Source organism: Calypte anna, chromosome 1 (genome assembly GCF_003957555.1).
Source record: "Calypte anna isolate BGI_N300 chromosome 1, bCalAnn1_v1.p, whole genome shotgun sequence".
NCBI classification, from domain to species: Eukaryota; Metazoa; Chordata; class Aves; order Apodiformes; family Trochilidae; genus Calypte; species Calypte anna.
The window spans coordinates 93,850,120-93,864,661 of record NC_044244.1 but is presented as its reverse complement, the minus strand read 5'-3'; the positions used below and the strand labels follow the sequence as shown (position 1 = coordinate 93,864,661).

The window sequence follows — 14,542 nt, the reverse complement described above, 5'->3', positions numbered from 1 at the left end:
AACCAGCTAAGGAGATCTCATCTGTGGTCACCTTCTTTTTCTCAGCAACACTGTGCTAAGAACCTGTCATCAATCTATCAAAACTTCTCTTCCTCTGTAACTTTTGAATGGCAGGAGGCAAGCTGAAAGCAAAACATCTTACAGCTACTCTCTGCACCCACTGGCTTGTGCTTTGTGATGCTGACTTTCATCTGTTTCCCCTAGTACAGTCCTCGGTGCCAGCAGCTCATCTCTTCCTGCAGCCCAAGCAATCTCTGCAGTGACCAGTCCTTCAAATCTAACCAAATCTGATTAGAGCTTGTTTTCCTGCTGTGTAAACAAGATCACCCCATTTGAGGAGCATCTTTAATAGCCCCTTTTTACCCTGTCCATATCCCTTGAGGCACAACCTCCTGACATTTTTCCTTTAGGTATATCCCTACAATGCTCACATTAATCCTGTTTCTTCAGCTTAATGGCTTCACTTGTATCCCTGTAAGGACTGCCCTTCTGAAGTCCTCTGTCTACACAGTCAATTTCTTATCAAAATAAACCTACTGTGATAGCCTGGAATGAAACAGCCTTGGTAAACTCATTTTGCTCTTTATCTCATTTCCCATTTACCTGAGGTCAGGCTAGTGAACTACTCGGAGATCCCAGCTCACATACTTCTCAAGCCTCGTCTTCTTAATGATAGCAATGACCTTTGTTGGCAGAAATTCTTACCACTGGACAGTGTTTTGTCACATGCCAATTACTGAATCTAGGGATTATGTTGCCTCTCATTTCTCCCTACCACAACTGTCCCCTTTTCAGCATGGAGAGCATTCAGCTCTTCTGGCTTGCTTCCTACCGGTGATGGCACAAAGCGAGAAAGGGGTCCTGGTACCAGCCTCATTTATGGCTGGACACATTTGTGTCACTCCAAGCCACAGGTCCAAACCTCACAGGTTTCAGTATTGCAGCCAAGACAATTTAAGCCACGCATGGCTAGGTTACATGAAAACGGTTGGCATGTCAGGGATATTCAGTGGAAAAAATGAGAAAGCTCTGGAGACAGAGGACTGGATAAGCAACATTTCCCTTTCCAAGCACGGGTCCCAGTACAAGCAGATGACTGAACAGCATGCAAAAAGATATCACACTCCTCTGCCTCTTACTGCTCCCCAGCTACTCCAGCATGACAGAAGTTTTGACAGTCTGGAGACCAACATGTTTCCCACACCCAGCAAACTCCTGCTCTAATATGAAGCCTGACCCCTGAGCTCATGCTCTTGCCACATCCATGTCAAACAAGAAGCTGTGGGATGGAGCACAGCAAAGGGGTGTCTGAGACAGAATGAAAGGGTGAAAGTTTTTTCTCCTCTGCTACAAGTGTAAGTGATTGTGGGCAGTGCAAAGACACTGTCATTGAGGGGGTATGGACCACAATAATACTGGAACAATGGCAGAGGCAGCACTCATTCCCACACCTCCCTCTGTCTCCTGGAGTTGTGATTTTCTTAACTCTCAGCTGACTTTTGACAAGTGGTCTGACATATATCACCAATCATAGTGGATAAGGTAAAGGCTGTGGATGTTGTCTTCCTGGTCTTTAGTAAAGCCTTTGACACCATTTTCCACAGCTTTCTCCTAGAGAAGCTGGCAGCTCATGGCATAGACGGGTGTACTTTTCACTGTGTTAAAAACTGGCTGGATGGCTGGGCCCAGAGAGTTATGGTGAATCGAATTAAATCCAGTCGCAAGAAGTGTTGTTCCCCAGGGCTCAGTTTTGGGGACAGTATTATTTAACATCTTCATGACTGATCTAGATAAGGGGATTGAGTGCACCCTCAGTAAGTTTGCAGATGAGGATGAGGGCAAAGCTGGAAGAGGGGAAGCCAGCAGTCAATGTCCTTGCAACAACTCCCTGCTCCTCCTTCCAGGAGGACTTCTCCATGCATGAAGTCAGTGACCCCATTGAACTGCATCATGCAAAGTGCGTAAGGACAGGAAGGAAGAAGTAAGGTATTTTTAAGCCTTGTTAGACCGATGGATAAAATAATATTCAGAGGTATTGTTAATATGTTCCTCTTCTGTCACACACAGCACTTCCCAATTCTCTGAAATCCAATTCATGAAGAATCAAATGCAGAAGTTAACTTTTTCAAATGTCGTGTTTTGGTGTCCCCATGCCCTTTGCCACTAATTCATGTCCCTTGGTTCTTTTGGTATATGGCCAAAAGCAAGACTCATTCCCTGGAACAGCAGTGTTTTAGAGTGCTGATGAAGAAGCAGCCAGAAGAGAAAGGCAAGAGAGAAGGTTCAGCTTACAACCTAGCAACTGAGAAATCTTTGTGGTGGAAAATAACCACCCAATGAAGTAATTCAAAGCCACCATAGGATTTTCCTAACCTATCATACCTAGGATTTTGCCTAGTCTCATTCATGTAATTCAAGCTGAGGAAAGTTGTCCTTCAGCCTGGCAGATCCTGGTGCTAGAAGTGCTCCCCAAAAAGCTAGTGGTATTTCTGAGCACTGTTCCCATCCTCCTGCTTCCTCAGACCCCAGATAGTGTCTCCATTTCTTTCTCACTCAGTTTTAGCTCTTATGCCTGTACACAAGCTGTGATTTTCCTAGATAGCTTGAACACACTTGTTACTTGTTAGCTGAACAAAGATGAGACCCTACTCCCCAAGCTTGTTCCTCTCCCATCCTTACTTTTATACTATCTCTCACCTGCACCTAACTCTATTTTGGCAGGAACGGAGGGCCAAACAGGTTTTATGCTGCACTTGGATGACTCTCATAGCAGGAGGTGGATGCATGCAGCTGGGAAGAAGGAAAGCTGGAGGGGAAAAGGAGGAGGAGCAGTATCTTTTGGAAGGCTTCAGTAGTTAATTTGCCTACACTGTAATGTGGAAGCACGTGTTGCCTCTCTCTGTCAGCCACATGTGCTTGGCCACATCTGCTGCTGTGGCAGTACCAGGAGCCTCAGCAGAGCTATGGCTGGGATTGTGAGATGCGCTGTGCTTTCTGTCCCAGGGGGCTGAACTTCCTCTCCTGCGGCTGTTCTTCATATTCATTGCACCTGACACATTTTCTAAAGTGCATCCCATATTTATATTCCCCAGACTCTATCTGTTTACACAGAAAAGAGAAACTTGCTCTCCAAGCAGAAAGCTCACACAATTGACACTTTAAACACTGATTCTTCCACAGTGTGGGAAGAGAATAACTGTTTCAAAAACCTATGGCGTGATGGAACCTCCTCTCTTCCTGTCACCAAGCAGCTAGCCACTTTTAATCCACCATATTCTGATAGGGCTTATCTTCACTGGCAAGTGCCAAGAACTTCCACAATTAGCCTGGATGTAAGGTGGGTTGAGGGTGGTTGTAAGGCTGGGGCTTGATGGGCCCCTCTGCTCACAGGCACAACACCTCTCTGATGGGCTTCCCCAGCCCTGATAGGCTCAGAAAGGACAGAGCTGCCAGCAGCTCACAGAAAGAAAGAAGAGAAGAGACAGACATGCAGGCTCACAGACAACTTCATCCTGCAGGTGGGGAGCACAGTGCCAGCGCTGGCACACAACCGAAAATGAAAATGTCACTTGATTTTCAAGGAACAAGCAGCCTGCCAGCCCTGGAGCCTTAGATCAAACCAAACACCAGGTCCACAGGAGCTGGCTGGGATTGCTTCAGTGATGTCCCCAGCCTCCATGGGAGGACCCTGTCCTAATGGAGGGCCAGTAAAGATGAGATGGCAGTTCCTTTACTAGATGTGGACATAAGAGAGGTGATCACAGTCCTCAGCACATCCAGGATATGTTCTTTGACCATGCTGGTTGTCCTAGGCTGGCACTGCAGTGCCCCTCTCTGTGGTAAAGCAATTATCCTGGTTATCTTCTACCCTGCAGAATTAAGGCTATTTGGAACACTTAGGCTCAGTGGGGAGTTTTGTAGTTTTAATTTTTTTCTTTTCAAACCTGTGTTAAAGAGGTTAAACTAAGATGAATACGAAAAGTAAAAAATGAGAAAAATGAGAATCACAGAAGTTCCCTTGCAGCCATGTTTCAGGGACAACTGTAGAATCTAGAACAGGGGCACTGCCATGTTTAAGAGGTGCACTATGCATTTTTAATGTTTACCTTCTTCTGGTTCTTAGCCTGAAGGTCTCACATAGTTCTGAGGAAATGTCTCACGGGGTCTAAAAAAGAACATAGTTCCAATGCAGCAATACCACCCTCCCAACCCCTGTGAACAGCTCTCAACCCTGGGCTCATCTAGAAAGGCACATTTTTTTTAGTCAGAAAGAATTACCCTTTTTTTTCCAAATGAACATGAAGGAAAATTCTGAGTTTAAGTGAGTGTTAACCACAGTGTTCAACACATGTCAGGGGTATACCACTGCACTTCTCCAAGGTGGTACTTTCCAGAAAGAATATCCTGGCCATTGGGCCATGACAGCCTAAATTTTCATTAAATAAGAAAAAAAAAAACCATCAAAAAACCCCCAGAAAGGTGCAACATAGTGAATCTAACTCTTTGCATGGGTCAGCATCAGGAGGCCATCCTTGCTAAACAGAAGCTGTCTTGCCCACCTTCCTGTGCCATGAGGTGTCAGAGGAATGCTGCCCAGCACTGTCTCAGAGATGGAGGTGCTCCCTGACAGAGAGCACTCTGCTCACCCATCTCACGGGCATCTCATGGCACTTCCATAAGAAGATCCCTCTGGGATTGACTGCATGCATTCGGGCCTGAAAACTGCTGCCCTTCCCACCCCATGTTTGCAGACTCCTGCTGCTGGGTCATTGTCCATCATCTGTCAGGGAGTAACCCTTGAAATTTTCCTGTGATGCATCTCAGATGTTACAGCTCCATTGCACATCCCGGTTTTAGTTTTTAGGAAGCTGAAAGAGCAGAAGAACCAGGAAACAAGTATGAGATCCAAAGATGTCAGTGCTGCAGGCATTTTCTGCTGATGCAGAAGCTTTCTTGCATATTCCTATTCCTTTGGGAAACTCTCCACTCCTCTGCCTGTTGGGCTACAGCTGAGCCCTACCTCACAGATAGCAAGCCAAAATCAGGAGGAATTCTCCCTCTTGCAGGCTCAAACCTTAGGAGAGAAAAAATACTCTCCTTTTAAATGCTGTGCTAACCTGAGTAAATTCAGAGCTATTGTATATATAACAGAACAAACCAGAAAAAGCCACCAGGCATCACTGGCAGTACTGAGACATTGTCTGATTCTTTTCCCACTTCTCTTCTGTTACTATTTTCTCTACTAGATGCTTCTCAAACTTCGTGTTTGCTATGGGGTGCAGAGGAGCAGCAGATACCAGAATGGGCATAGCATACCAAATAGCCACAGCTGCCGGGGATGCTCCCATGCAGTGCTGCACTCTCAGCTACCTGAAACCCCCTCAAGGGCTCTGCTCCAGCCCCTCAGTCTCACTCCCAAATTCCCCAGGGACTCCGCTTCTCCTCTGTGCTAGATTCGTGATTGCCCTGGAATCCCCCAGAGCTGCAGCTCAAAAACTACCACTACTTTCATAGGAAAGGGGGGGGATTTTTTTCCCCCCCTTTGTGTAGGAGGCGCTGGTACCTTCTGGGGTGGACTGGGGCTCTAGAGACCTGGTGTGCATCATGTCAAATTATGGCGGGTCAGAACAAAGCTTGGGCCTCCACAGTACCCCGTATGAGCTGAGCTCAATCCTGTTTCTTCCTGCTGTTGTTGCTTCCCTTCTCATTCACCAGATGTCCTCGGCCACCTCCTAACCATCACCATCATTAAAAGTAAAGGATAAAGCGAGGCAACTGAATGATCAAGCACCTCAAGACACAATGTAAAACAGCACCAAAGGACATACCAAAGACCCAGTCTGGAGGAGGCTGGGCACACCTGGAGCTTCTGCTGGGCCATGCCAGGGTCTGCGAGGAGAGTGCTGCCCCGATATACCGAGGGACTGGGCAGGCGCATTGACAAAGACACTGGGTAAAACCTGGAGGTTCTGACCAGGCTGCAGTGAATGAATGCTGAAAAAAGGATGGCGGAAGAGAAACAAGGCTGAAAAAGAATGGGGAACCCCCACCCCAAGTCTCCCACCAGTTCAGACCCTGTGGCGGGGGTCCAGGGAACGGCTGCACTCCCACACTGGTGGGGACTCAGCCAGGAGGAGGGGGGCTTCTCAGGAAACTAGTGCACAGTTTCAATAGGGAAAAAACCCCCAAAAAACAAAACAGGGGAACGCTGAAGATGCCTTTCATTTTTACTGAGGTGCTAAGGGAGCACAAAGAAAGAGTCAACCCCGAAAACGAAAGGGAACTCCCGCTTTCTTCTGGGGGTCCCTCTGGCTGCTGCGCTGGGGACGCTGTGGCCGTGCGAAGGCGGCATCGGGCCGGGAGAGGGAGGGTGTAAGCTGCGGACAGCCGGACTCCTCTGCCACCGATACCCAGAGTCCGGGCGGTTAAAAGGGCACAGTCAGCACCGCCCGGCAATGAGGAGCCCTTGCCTGTGGCCGGGCCGGTCGCACCGCCCCGGGAAGCCTCGGAGAGGCGTGGTCTAGCGGAGGCGCCTGAGAGGAAGGCCCGCGGGTTCCTCGCCGTGTCCGATGTCCCCGGAAAGCTGCTGGCCGCTCCCGAGTTGGGCCAGGCCCCGGCAGGCCCTGCTCGCAGGGCTGGCTGCGTAAGTACCCGCTGGGAAGAGGCGTATCTCCGTCTCGGCCTCGGCCTTCCCCCGTCCTCCTTCCCCGCCTTCGCTTCTCCCGGGCGAAGGGGCCTGGCCGTGTGGCTCAGTAAACCCTGAGGAGGAGGAGGGGAGCGGCGCGGGGTAGGGTCACGGAGAGTTCCCGCTGGGGCCGGCAGCGCTGGTGTATGGGGCCCGTGTGCTCATTGCCTCTGCATAAAGTGGGGTAGCTCAGCCTCGTGTACCTCCAGGGTACAAAAGCCGCTGGGAGCTGCCCTGAGCTCCTTGCTCAAAAATACGCTGAACACGGTCGCATAACCTGCACACATTTCTGCAGCCCTGCCCATGTGTTGTTTTTTTTTTTTTTTTTTTTTGGTTTTGGACCCAGAGTCATCCTCGGCTGCCTCTTCATGAGAACGTGGCAGGCGTGGGTGACCCGGAGGGATCTGCCATGCACTTCCCTATTAGTGCCTGCATGTAGCCAAAGGTCCACGGGGAAGCCACTTTGCTTTGGAGGAATATACCCTCTGTGGGAGACAGAGATTCCAGGCTGGGTATCCAGCCTTAGTGGCTCATACTAAACCAGTAAAAATTTATTTTCAATCTTCTCTCTCTCTCATTTTTTTTTTTTTCCTAGTGTTTTCTGCATTGAAGCAGCCCTGGGGCAAAAATTATCCCCTGAGATGATGGAAAACTATGTGGCATCGATGGTGCTGAGTGCAGTTGGTGACACGCTGGGCTATTACAACGGGCATTGGGAGTTCCTGCAGAGTGGCCCAGCCATCCACAAGGAGCTGGCAGAGATGGGGGGACTTGGCAACTTCAGCATCAAGGGTTGGAAAGTCAGTGATGATACAGTGATGCATTTGGCCACGGCTGAAGCCCTCGTAGCTGCCGGGAAAAAACCAAGTTTAGCACATCTCTATTCCCTGATTGCAAAGAAATACAAGGAGTCCATGAACGACATGACGGGTAGAGCTCCAGGTAACCCCTCCATAATGCTGTCTGGACAGGGCTGTCCTCTTGCTAACATCTCCCTTTCCTGCAGCTTGGAACTGAGGCTGGCCCCGGCTCCACTTTTGGGTATTCAGAGCATTGACTGTATTTCATGTAGAGGCAAATGTTTTCCACACTGATACAAATATACAGGGAAATTGATACCACGTTCTCCCTCCTCCTCCCCCCAGTAACTCTGATGTCACCACCGAGGCTGCAGGGCAGCCCTGGGAAAGTCCAGGCTGGACTCCTGGAGTCAGCAGCAGTTGGGAGCTGAAGGCAGGAACACACAGATTCAGGCTGGCATGGATCAGGACCACAGGCAGAGGAATGGACGGAATCCTCCCAGGATGCTGAAGGAAACGGACAGGTGAAGGAAGGGAAGCAGGAAGGGCAGGAAGGGGTTTGACCCTTGTGATCCCTCAAATTTATACTGATTATGACGTGTATGGGATGGAATACTCTGTTAGGTCAATTCTGGCATCTATCTTGTCCAGTCCTTCCCAAAGGAGGGTTTCAGGTGGGACCTCTTTACTCCTTCTGGAGGGTAAAATGTTCCTCAGAGCTGAGCAGTGTCCTTGGTTCTGTATACCAGTCTCTGGCTGTAACTATAAACATCAAGTGTTACCAGTCCTAGAAACACACACTGTCTGAGAAACTTGCTGTTAATTTCGGCAAGTGAAACTACTTACAAGAGACTTAGCTGAAAGCAAAAGTACAAGACAGAAAATCACCTTTATCCTGGCCCAAACCAGGACACATGTTAAAGCAACACATCTCAACAGAGAATTACTACAGAACTTCTCATAATAAATGCAATAAAGTACACATAAAATGTATTTACAAGTACAAAGTTCCTTCCTTGGAACAATGAAATTTATTAGACCCAAACTATCTTTCTGGCTGTCTCTGCATATCTACTTCCTGTGCCAGGACAGTTAGGCAGTAGGCAAAGTTTATGCAACATATTCCTGTACTTCCTGGTTCACTCTCTGTTCAGGTCCCTGAGGACCTGATAGCTCTCTGCGCCTCTTTTGGATGCTTAGATTAAATTTAAATTTGAGCTACTGAGGCTGGACCTCTAATTTGAGTAGGGAAGTATCTGGGAAACACTTAAATTCATCAGTCTTGTGCCAAGTTTATACAGTGGAAAGAAGTTGCCTAGATGTGCCTATTTGAAGCGTCCAGAATATATCAAGAATGATCTGGCTTGACATTAAACATGGGAAAGGCCAAATCCTGCATTATTCTCTTAGGGTCATTGAGCACAGTGTGGCAGAACTGTGCATTCTTTAGTCCACAGATAGTAAAATTTTGAGGGAAGTGGGGGAAGTAAAGTAATAAAAAATGGAAGTCTGGAATATTCATGCAACAGCATTCTGGAATTCCTTCTACTGCAGCCCCAGGAAAGATGCTGGGTTCTGAAAACTTGAACCCTGGCACAGTTTAATGCCCAGTGATATATTACCAAGGGGCATACGTAATCCATATCCTGAAAAGCTGTCTGCAGTCTGGAATCTCCATGCCATTGATAAATCCTAATAGGAGAAGTTGCATGTCAATAACTTCTTTTGGCAATTCAGAGTAAATGGATTTTATCTGAGAATATAATTCAAGCTGGTGCTGTTCTGGCCAAAGTGAGTACTCACCTGGGAACCACAGCCCTTAAGGCTGAGAATGAAAAGTTGTGGCTGCAACTTTCAATTGGCAGAGAAGCGATTCCCCCAGAACAGTGTGGGAAAGTCACGTTGCTCACCCACACATGGGAGTCCAGACCTGAAAACCAAAAAACCTGCAGTTACAAAGGGATTCTCAGAAAGTGTCACCAGACAGCTAGGCAGGGTCCCTAGGTACGAAGCCCCAGGAGACAACTGGCTGTATTAATTCACTGGCAAGTGAATTACTGCTCTTTGTGGTGTGCCACAGCCCCAGATTCATTGTTCTTAGCAAAGCCAATGAACTAGGAGACATGAGCATGGCTGTATTTGTTTTTTTCATGGTACAGCTACTGCCTCCACAGCTCTCCAGGAAACCTTATGCTTCAAAATTCTGTCTTTCAGCCCAAGTACTCTCCCAGTGGGATTATTTATCACTATGCGGTTGTTTTAGCTTGCCTTCTTGGTGTGTATCGATTCCAAATAACTGGTTTTTGATCAACCCCAAATAACTGTTAGTGTCTGTATTCATGAAGAGTCCAAATAAGTGGAATGGAAGCCTGTTCCAGAAATAGTGACCTGCTGTAGTTGAAACTTTTTTAGGTTGTCCTTCTTCACATACTGCTTTTTTGCTTGTATTTCTTCTTTCCTTAGACCAGTACCCTCCTCAGGTTGTTTTTAGTTTCTTATTGTCAGTACAGTAGATTCATAACCAGGATTTGGTGGATTACCAGAAAAGAACTTCCTGATTCAAAAACTCCCACAGCAGTTTTTTTTTTTTTTTTAAATACCTGTTTATAAAAAACGATCTGACAATGTGATTTCAGCTTAGTCTTCCTAAATCAGCTTTCAAATATTTTAATATTTTAACTGTTTAAAAGTATGAGGATAATACTTGTAATAATTCATAAATCTTAGCTGCTGTATTCATAAGTCTTAGCTGCTATATACTGGTTTGGTTTACACAATTTTTTTAATCATTTGCAGGTTAGCGTTAGTCATCTCCTAGAGTAATATGCACAGGTTTAAAGAGGCAAGTAAATTGTTATTAAATTGTTATTGCAAAATAGCCACTCTTTTCTTATAGTTTAAGCTTTGTCATCTGCCTGCTTTCTTTTTGACTATTATTAATGCAAGAGCAATCTCACTGTTTATCAAGGACGGAATTGCCTGCTCTCAAACCTGCCCAAACATGTGCTGAAGAAATGTCTTTCTCACAGTTCCAACAAGATTATAGTTCATTTTTCTTTTGTTATGCAGATTTCAAGCTAACCTAGCCCCTTTGCTCTCTCCCCTTCTCCTTGTCTTCCTGGCGGGAGGTCTGTTTTCCAGGTATCTAACTATACCAATAGTTAGATTTTTGAAAAAATGCCTCAATCTTCTGTTAATAATCATAAAGTTAGAAATTATCCCGATAGACCTCTTAACTGTTTTGATGCATAGCAGCCAGCACTGAATTAATAAACTACATGAAAAGCAGATTGAGAGGCCTGAACACGTTCCCACTTGGAGACATCACAAATAACAAAGTCCCGGGCAGGTGAGTTAGAGGAGTGATGCAGGGGCTGGCTGGCCGTGTGGCACCACAAACCCAGCAGGTCTCATCTTGCTGGGAAGGGTGTGATGGTGCTGGATGTCACACAAGAGGCCAGTGTGCCAGCACAGCAGGCATGGATGAGGATGGTGGAGTAGTGGGTCTGGTTTGTGCCTGGGCCACACTGTGGGGAATCGGTAAGAGCTAAAGTGGCCTGAGCACACTGTGGGCTAGGCTGATCAGCAACCTGTTTTTTCCTGTGAGGGAGACTTGCATAGACTGTTTGGGTTCTCAGAGTGGGTTTCAGCTGGCGGGTTTGTAGGGCAAACCCCACAGCCACAGGGCTGAGCTGCTTTTGTTTGAGGCAACGATTCACGAGGAGCCAGTCCACCCATTCATACTGCTCAGATGGCTGTATCCCACACTTGTCTAATAAACCTGTAATGTAACAATACTGCCAGATAAGAAATACACTAAAGATACTTTAGACCAGAACTATAATAGGATACACATGACCTCATGCCTGACAGAGACAGACATTATTTATTTTTAGCACATGTCCAGAAGCCAGTCTTAATGAGCTTGGAAGTGGAGGTATTTTGGTTACAAGGGTGCTGTAAATGCCATGCACAGGTAAAGCAGACTGCCATACACCACATCCATATATTAATGCCAAGTGCTTGCATTAAGTGCAGAAGTGACAGCTCTGCAGAATACTTGTTGTAGTACCTACCTGTGATTAGCAACCTCCTAGATCATGGTGATCAAATTGCACCAAAGGCAACTGAATTCAAGTTCCATGAAGTTTCTAGACCACGTTTCTTTCTTGTTGCTCTTTTCTACTTTGACTTCAAAAGTAACAGCACTTTCAAGTTCATCAGCTACCTGTCCTGGATAGGCAGAGAAGTATAGGAGCAATGGTCTCATTTTGGGTGCATGAGCACATCAGATGCTGCTGCTGTTACCCTGTTTCTGAGAGAGAACTAGGCACTCTGTGGCTAAGAGAAAAATAGTCTTTGAGTACACTTTTGCCATTTTCCAGCATATTAAAACTTAAATGACGCTGCTTGAAACCTTGCCTTGATTAATGTTTCTTCTCAAAAAGAAGTATTTAAGATTTGGCCAGAAGGGAAGACTAGGAGAAACAGCCAAGGTAGAAGAGAATCAAAGATAATTTAATGTTTCAAACCTGTTTCCTCTTCCTTGCACAGGAGCATTTAGGCTTAGCTCTTAAAACTTGTTTCACAGTCTTGGCTGGGGAAGCTGGCAGTGCTCTGAAATTGGGATGTGTTTGTAGTGGTGGCTTTATCCTGTGAGTTTGTGAAGCAGCAGCACTGGAAGAAGCAGAGTAATTTCTTTAAAAACGATATAACTGTGAAGGAGATGGAGATAAGCAAGAAGGAGTTACAATGTGGCTTTCCACCAGCAGGGGCAAAATTAAACTAGAGTGTCAGCTTGGACCAGGAGAAAAATGAGGAAGAGGACAAAAGTGTATACAGTCATGTGCAGGCATGTGCACATGTACAGGCATGTGCAGTCACCGTCTTTAAATGGTCCTGTAAAGAGGCTGAAAAACCATCAGGAAAAAACACAGAGGCTCTTAGGTATGCCTTTTATCGGGGATCAATGCGATCTGATGGCCCTCCATTTTTATAAGTCTATCTACTAGATACATATGTACATCATAAACCTAATACATATATGTGTTTTATAGATAAGTTATTCAATAACATTAGATGTAAATGTAAATAATGTAAATTGCATAGATCATCAGTGGAATGTTTTTTACTTCCCTAGACTTCTAAATTAGTTTAATGAACAGGAAATTATCACGTCTCCTTGGGGATATGCAGTATGCAACAGTAGTTTAAGGCAAGAAACATCGTGAGACAACAGCTGATGTTATTAAAGGGAAGCCTGAATCCCTTACAGAAAGTAATGCCCGTTTCCTTGCCACCCTGCCTGTTTTCTTGTGGTTCCTGAGCTGTGTGACCCTGTTGCCTACTGACGTGTGCTTCATTTTTAAATTTTTCTTTCCCTTCTTTCTCTCTTGGGCTCTGCTGCTTCCGTCCAGGTGCCATGTGTATGGCAAATGCCCTGAAGCTGGATCCGGAGCGGGCAGGTGGCTGGAGGGTCCCATTCAACCCCCGTGCGGGAGGCTGCGGGGCCGCCATGCGCTCCATGTGCATCGGGTTGCGTTTCCCTCACCCCTCTGAGCTGGACACCCTGGTGCAAGTCAGCATTGAGAGCGGCCGAATGACCCACCACCACCCCACTGGGTACCTGGGGGCCCTGGCTTCAGCCCTCTTCACCGCTCTTGCAGTGAACGGCGTGCCCCCCCTGGCCTGGGGGAAGGAGCTGCTGGAAGTGCTGCCACGGGCGAAAGCCTACGTGAGGGACGCCGGCTTCTTTGTGGAGGAGAACATGGAGCAATGGTGAGCGGCGCTCCCAGCGCTGGGTTGGTTTTATTAAAATAAACCTTGTGTGTTAGAGGGAGAGCTCTGTTCGTGCTTAAGCTTCGGTAATCACGTTATGGTAAGCTCCTAGAGCAGCACATGCCTGCTGTGGGGTGGAATTGATTTGGAGAGCCTCTGAAGTCCCCCAGGGGAGAAATACCTCTAACCTAAAAAAACCCAACCTAATTAAAACCAGTCAGATTGGGTTTGGGTCATGTAGTTGTGCCATTTTTTTTTAATCCAGTATGAGGTAGTACGACTTGTCATCTCAAGCAACCGTGATCTCATGAAAGACGGGGAAGCGAGTCCGGGGAACAGCACCAGTTTTAGGGCTGAGCTCAGTTTGAAAGTTATAACCAAATCTGACTGCAAATTCAGTGTGGTGCTGTGTGCAGGGGCAGAGGTACTCTGAGTCTGGGAGGATGACTCAGTTCTTGCTCTTGGCCTTTGAATCCTGTGTGGCGCGACAGCAGCAGGTGCTGTGCTGCCTTCTCCCATGTGGCTGGAGGGAGGGGAAATTTAACTCACTGAAACACATCCTTGTGCCTCTTACTGTAAATCGTGTCCCTAGTCTGATAAAGAGGGGACATCTACCATTTTGTTGAGCCTTTGCTCTGTGCTCTTGACAGGGCGTGTTTCATCTGGGGCCCAGAGCACCTCCAAGGAGCTCGGCTGTAAGCTTCTGCCGTGGGACCTCTCTTACAACCCTTTCCCCCAACCTATCTCTGTTTTTCCAGGCATTATTTTGAAGAGAAATGGAAAAAATACCTGGCAGAGAGAGGCATATCAGATGGGGTCTCGCCACCCACCTTCCCTCCCAAGTACGGTGTGGAAGAGAGAGACTTGTTCTACACCTCCCTCAGCTACGACGGCTGGGGGGGCAGCAGTGGGCACGACGCCCCCATGATCGCTTACGACGCGCTGCTGGGTGCAGGGGACTCCTGGGTGGAGCTGGCTCACCGGGCTTTCTTCCACGGGGGAGACAGCGACTCCACAGCTGCCATTGCTGCCTGCTGGTGGGGGGCCATGCACGGCTTCCAGGGGGTCAACACCTCCCTCTACACCCACCTGGAGTACAGGGACCGCCTGGAGCACGTGGCGAAAGCACTGTACCACATCACCTAGCGCAGGGGGCGGCAGGGCCCCCCAGGGGTGCGCTTACCTTTGCTTGCTTAACGTTTTGCAAACCCATTGGATTAAAGCACTCAAGCATCAGACAGTGCCAGGCCTGCTTTTATTTTTGTGTGTTGGCTTCAGC

General features: G+C 47.3%; 1 protein-coding gene across 1 annotated transcript; it reads left to right on the top strand.

The window, feature by feature from the left end:
• Positions 1–6,493: 6,493 nt before the first annotated feature.
• Positions 6,494–14,504, top strand: ADPRH (ADP-ribosylarginine hydrolase). The gene is made up of 4 exons (XM_030469094.1): positions 6,494–6,643; positions 7,281–7,627; positions 12,903–13,263; positions 14,022–14,504. Exons 1-4 carry the CDS (start codon positions 6,570–6,572, stop codon positions 14,407–14,409), a joined length of 1,170 nt encoding a protein of 389 aa, XP_030324954.1. The 5' UTR covers positions 6,494–6,569; the 3' UTR covers positions 14,410–14,504.
• The last annotated feature ends 38 nt before the right edge of the window (positions 14,505–14,542 follow it).

Bases quoted from the DNA above. Each gene is read 5' to 3' on its own strand.
- ADPRH (XM_030469094.1), top strand. From the start codon at position 6,570: ATGTCCCCGGAAAGCTGCTGGCCGCTCCCGAGTTGGGCCAGGCCCCGG. The intron at 6,644-7,280 runs GTAAGTACCCGC...TTTTTTTCCTAG, and splicing joins CTGCTCGCAGGGCTGGCTGC to TGTTTTCTGCATTGAAGCAG. The intron at 7,628-12,902 runs GTAACCCCTCCA...GCTTCCGTCCAG, and splicing joins CATGACGGGTAGAGCTCCAG to GTGCCATGTGTATGGCAAAT.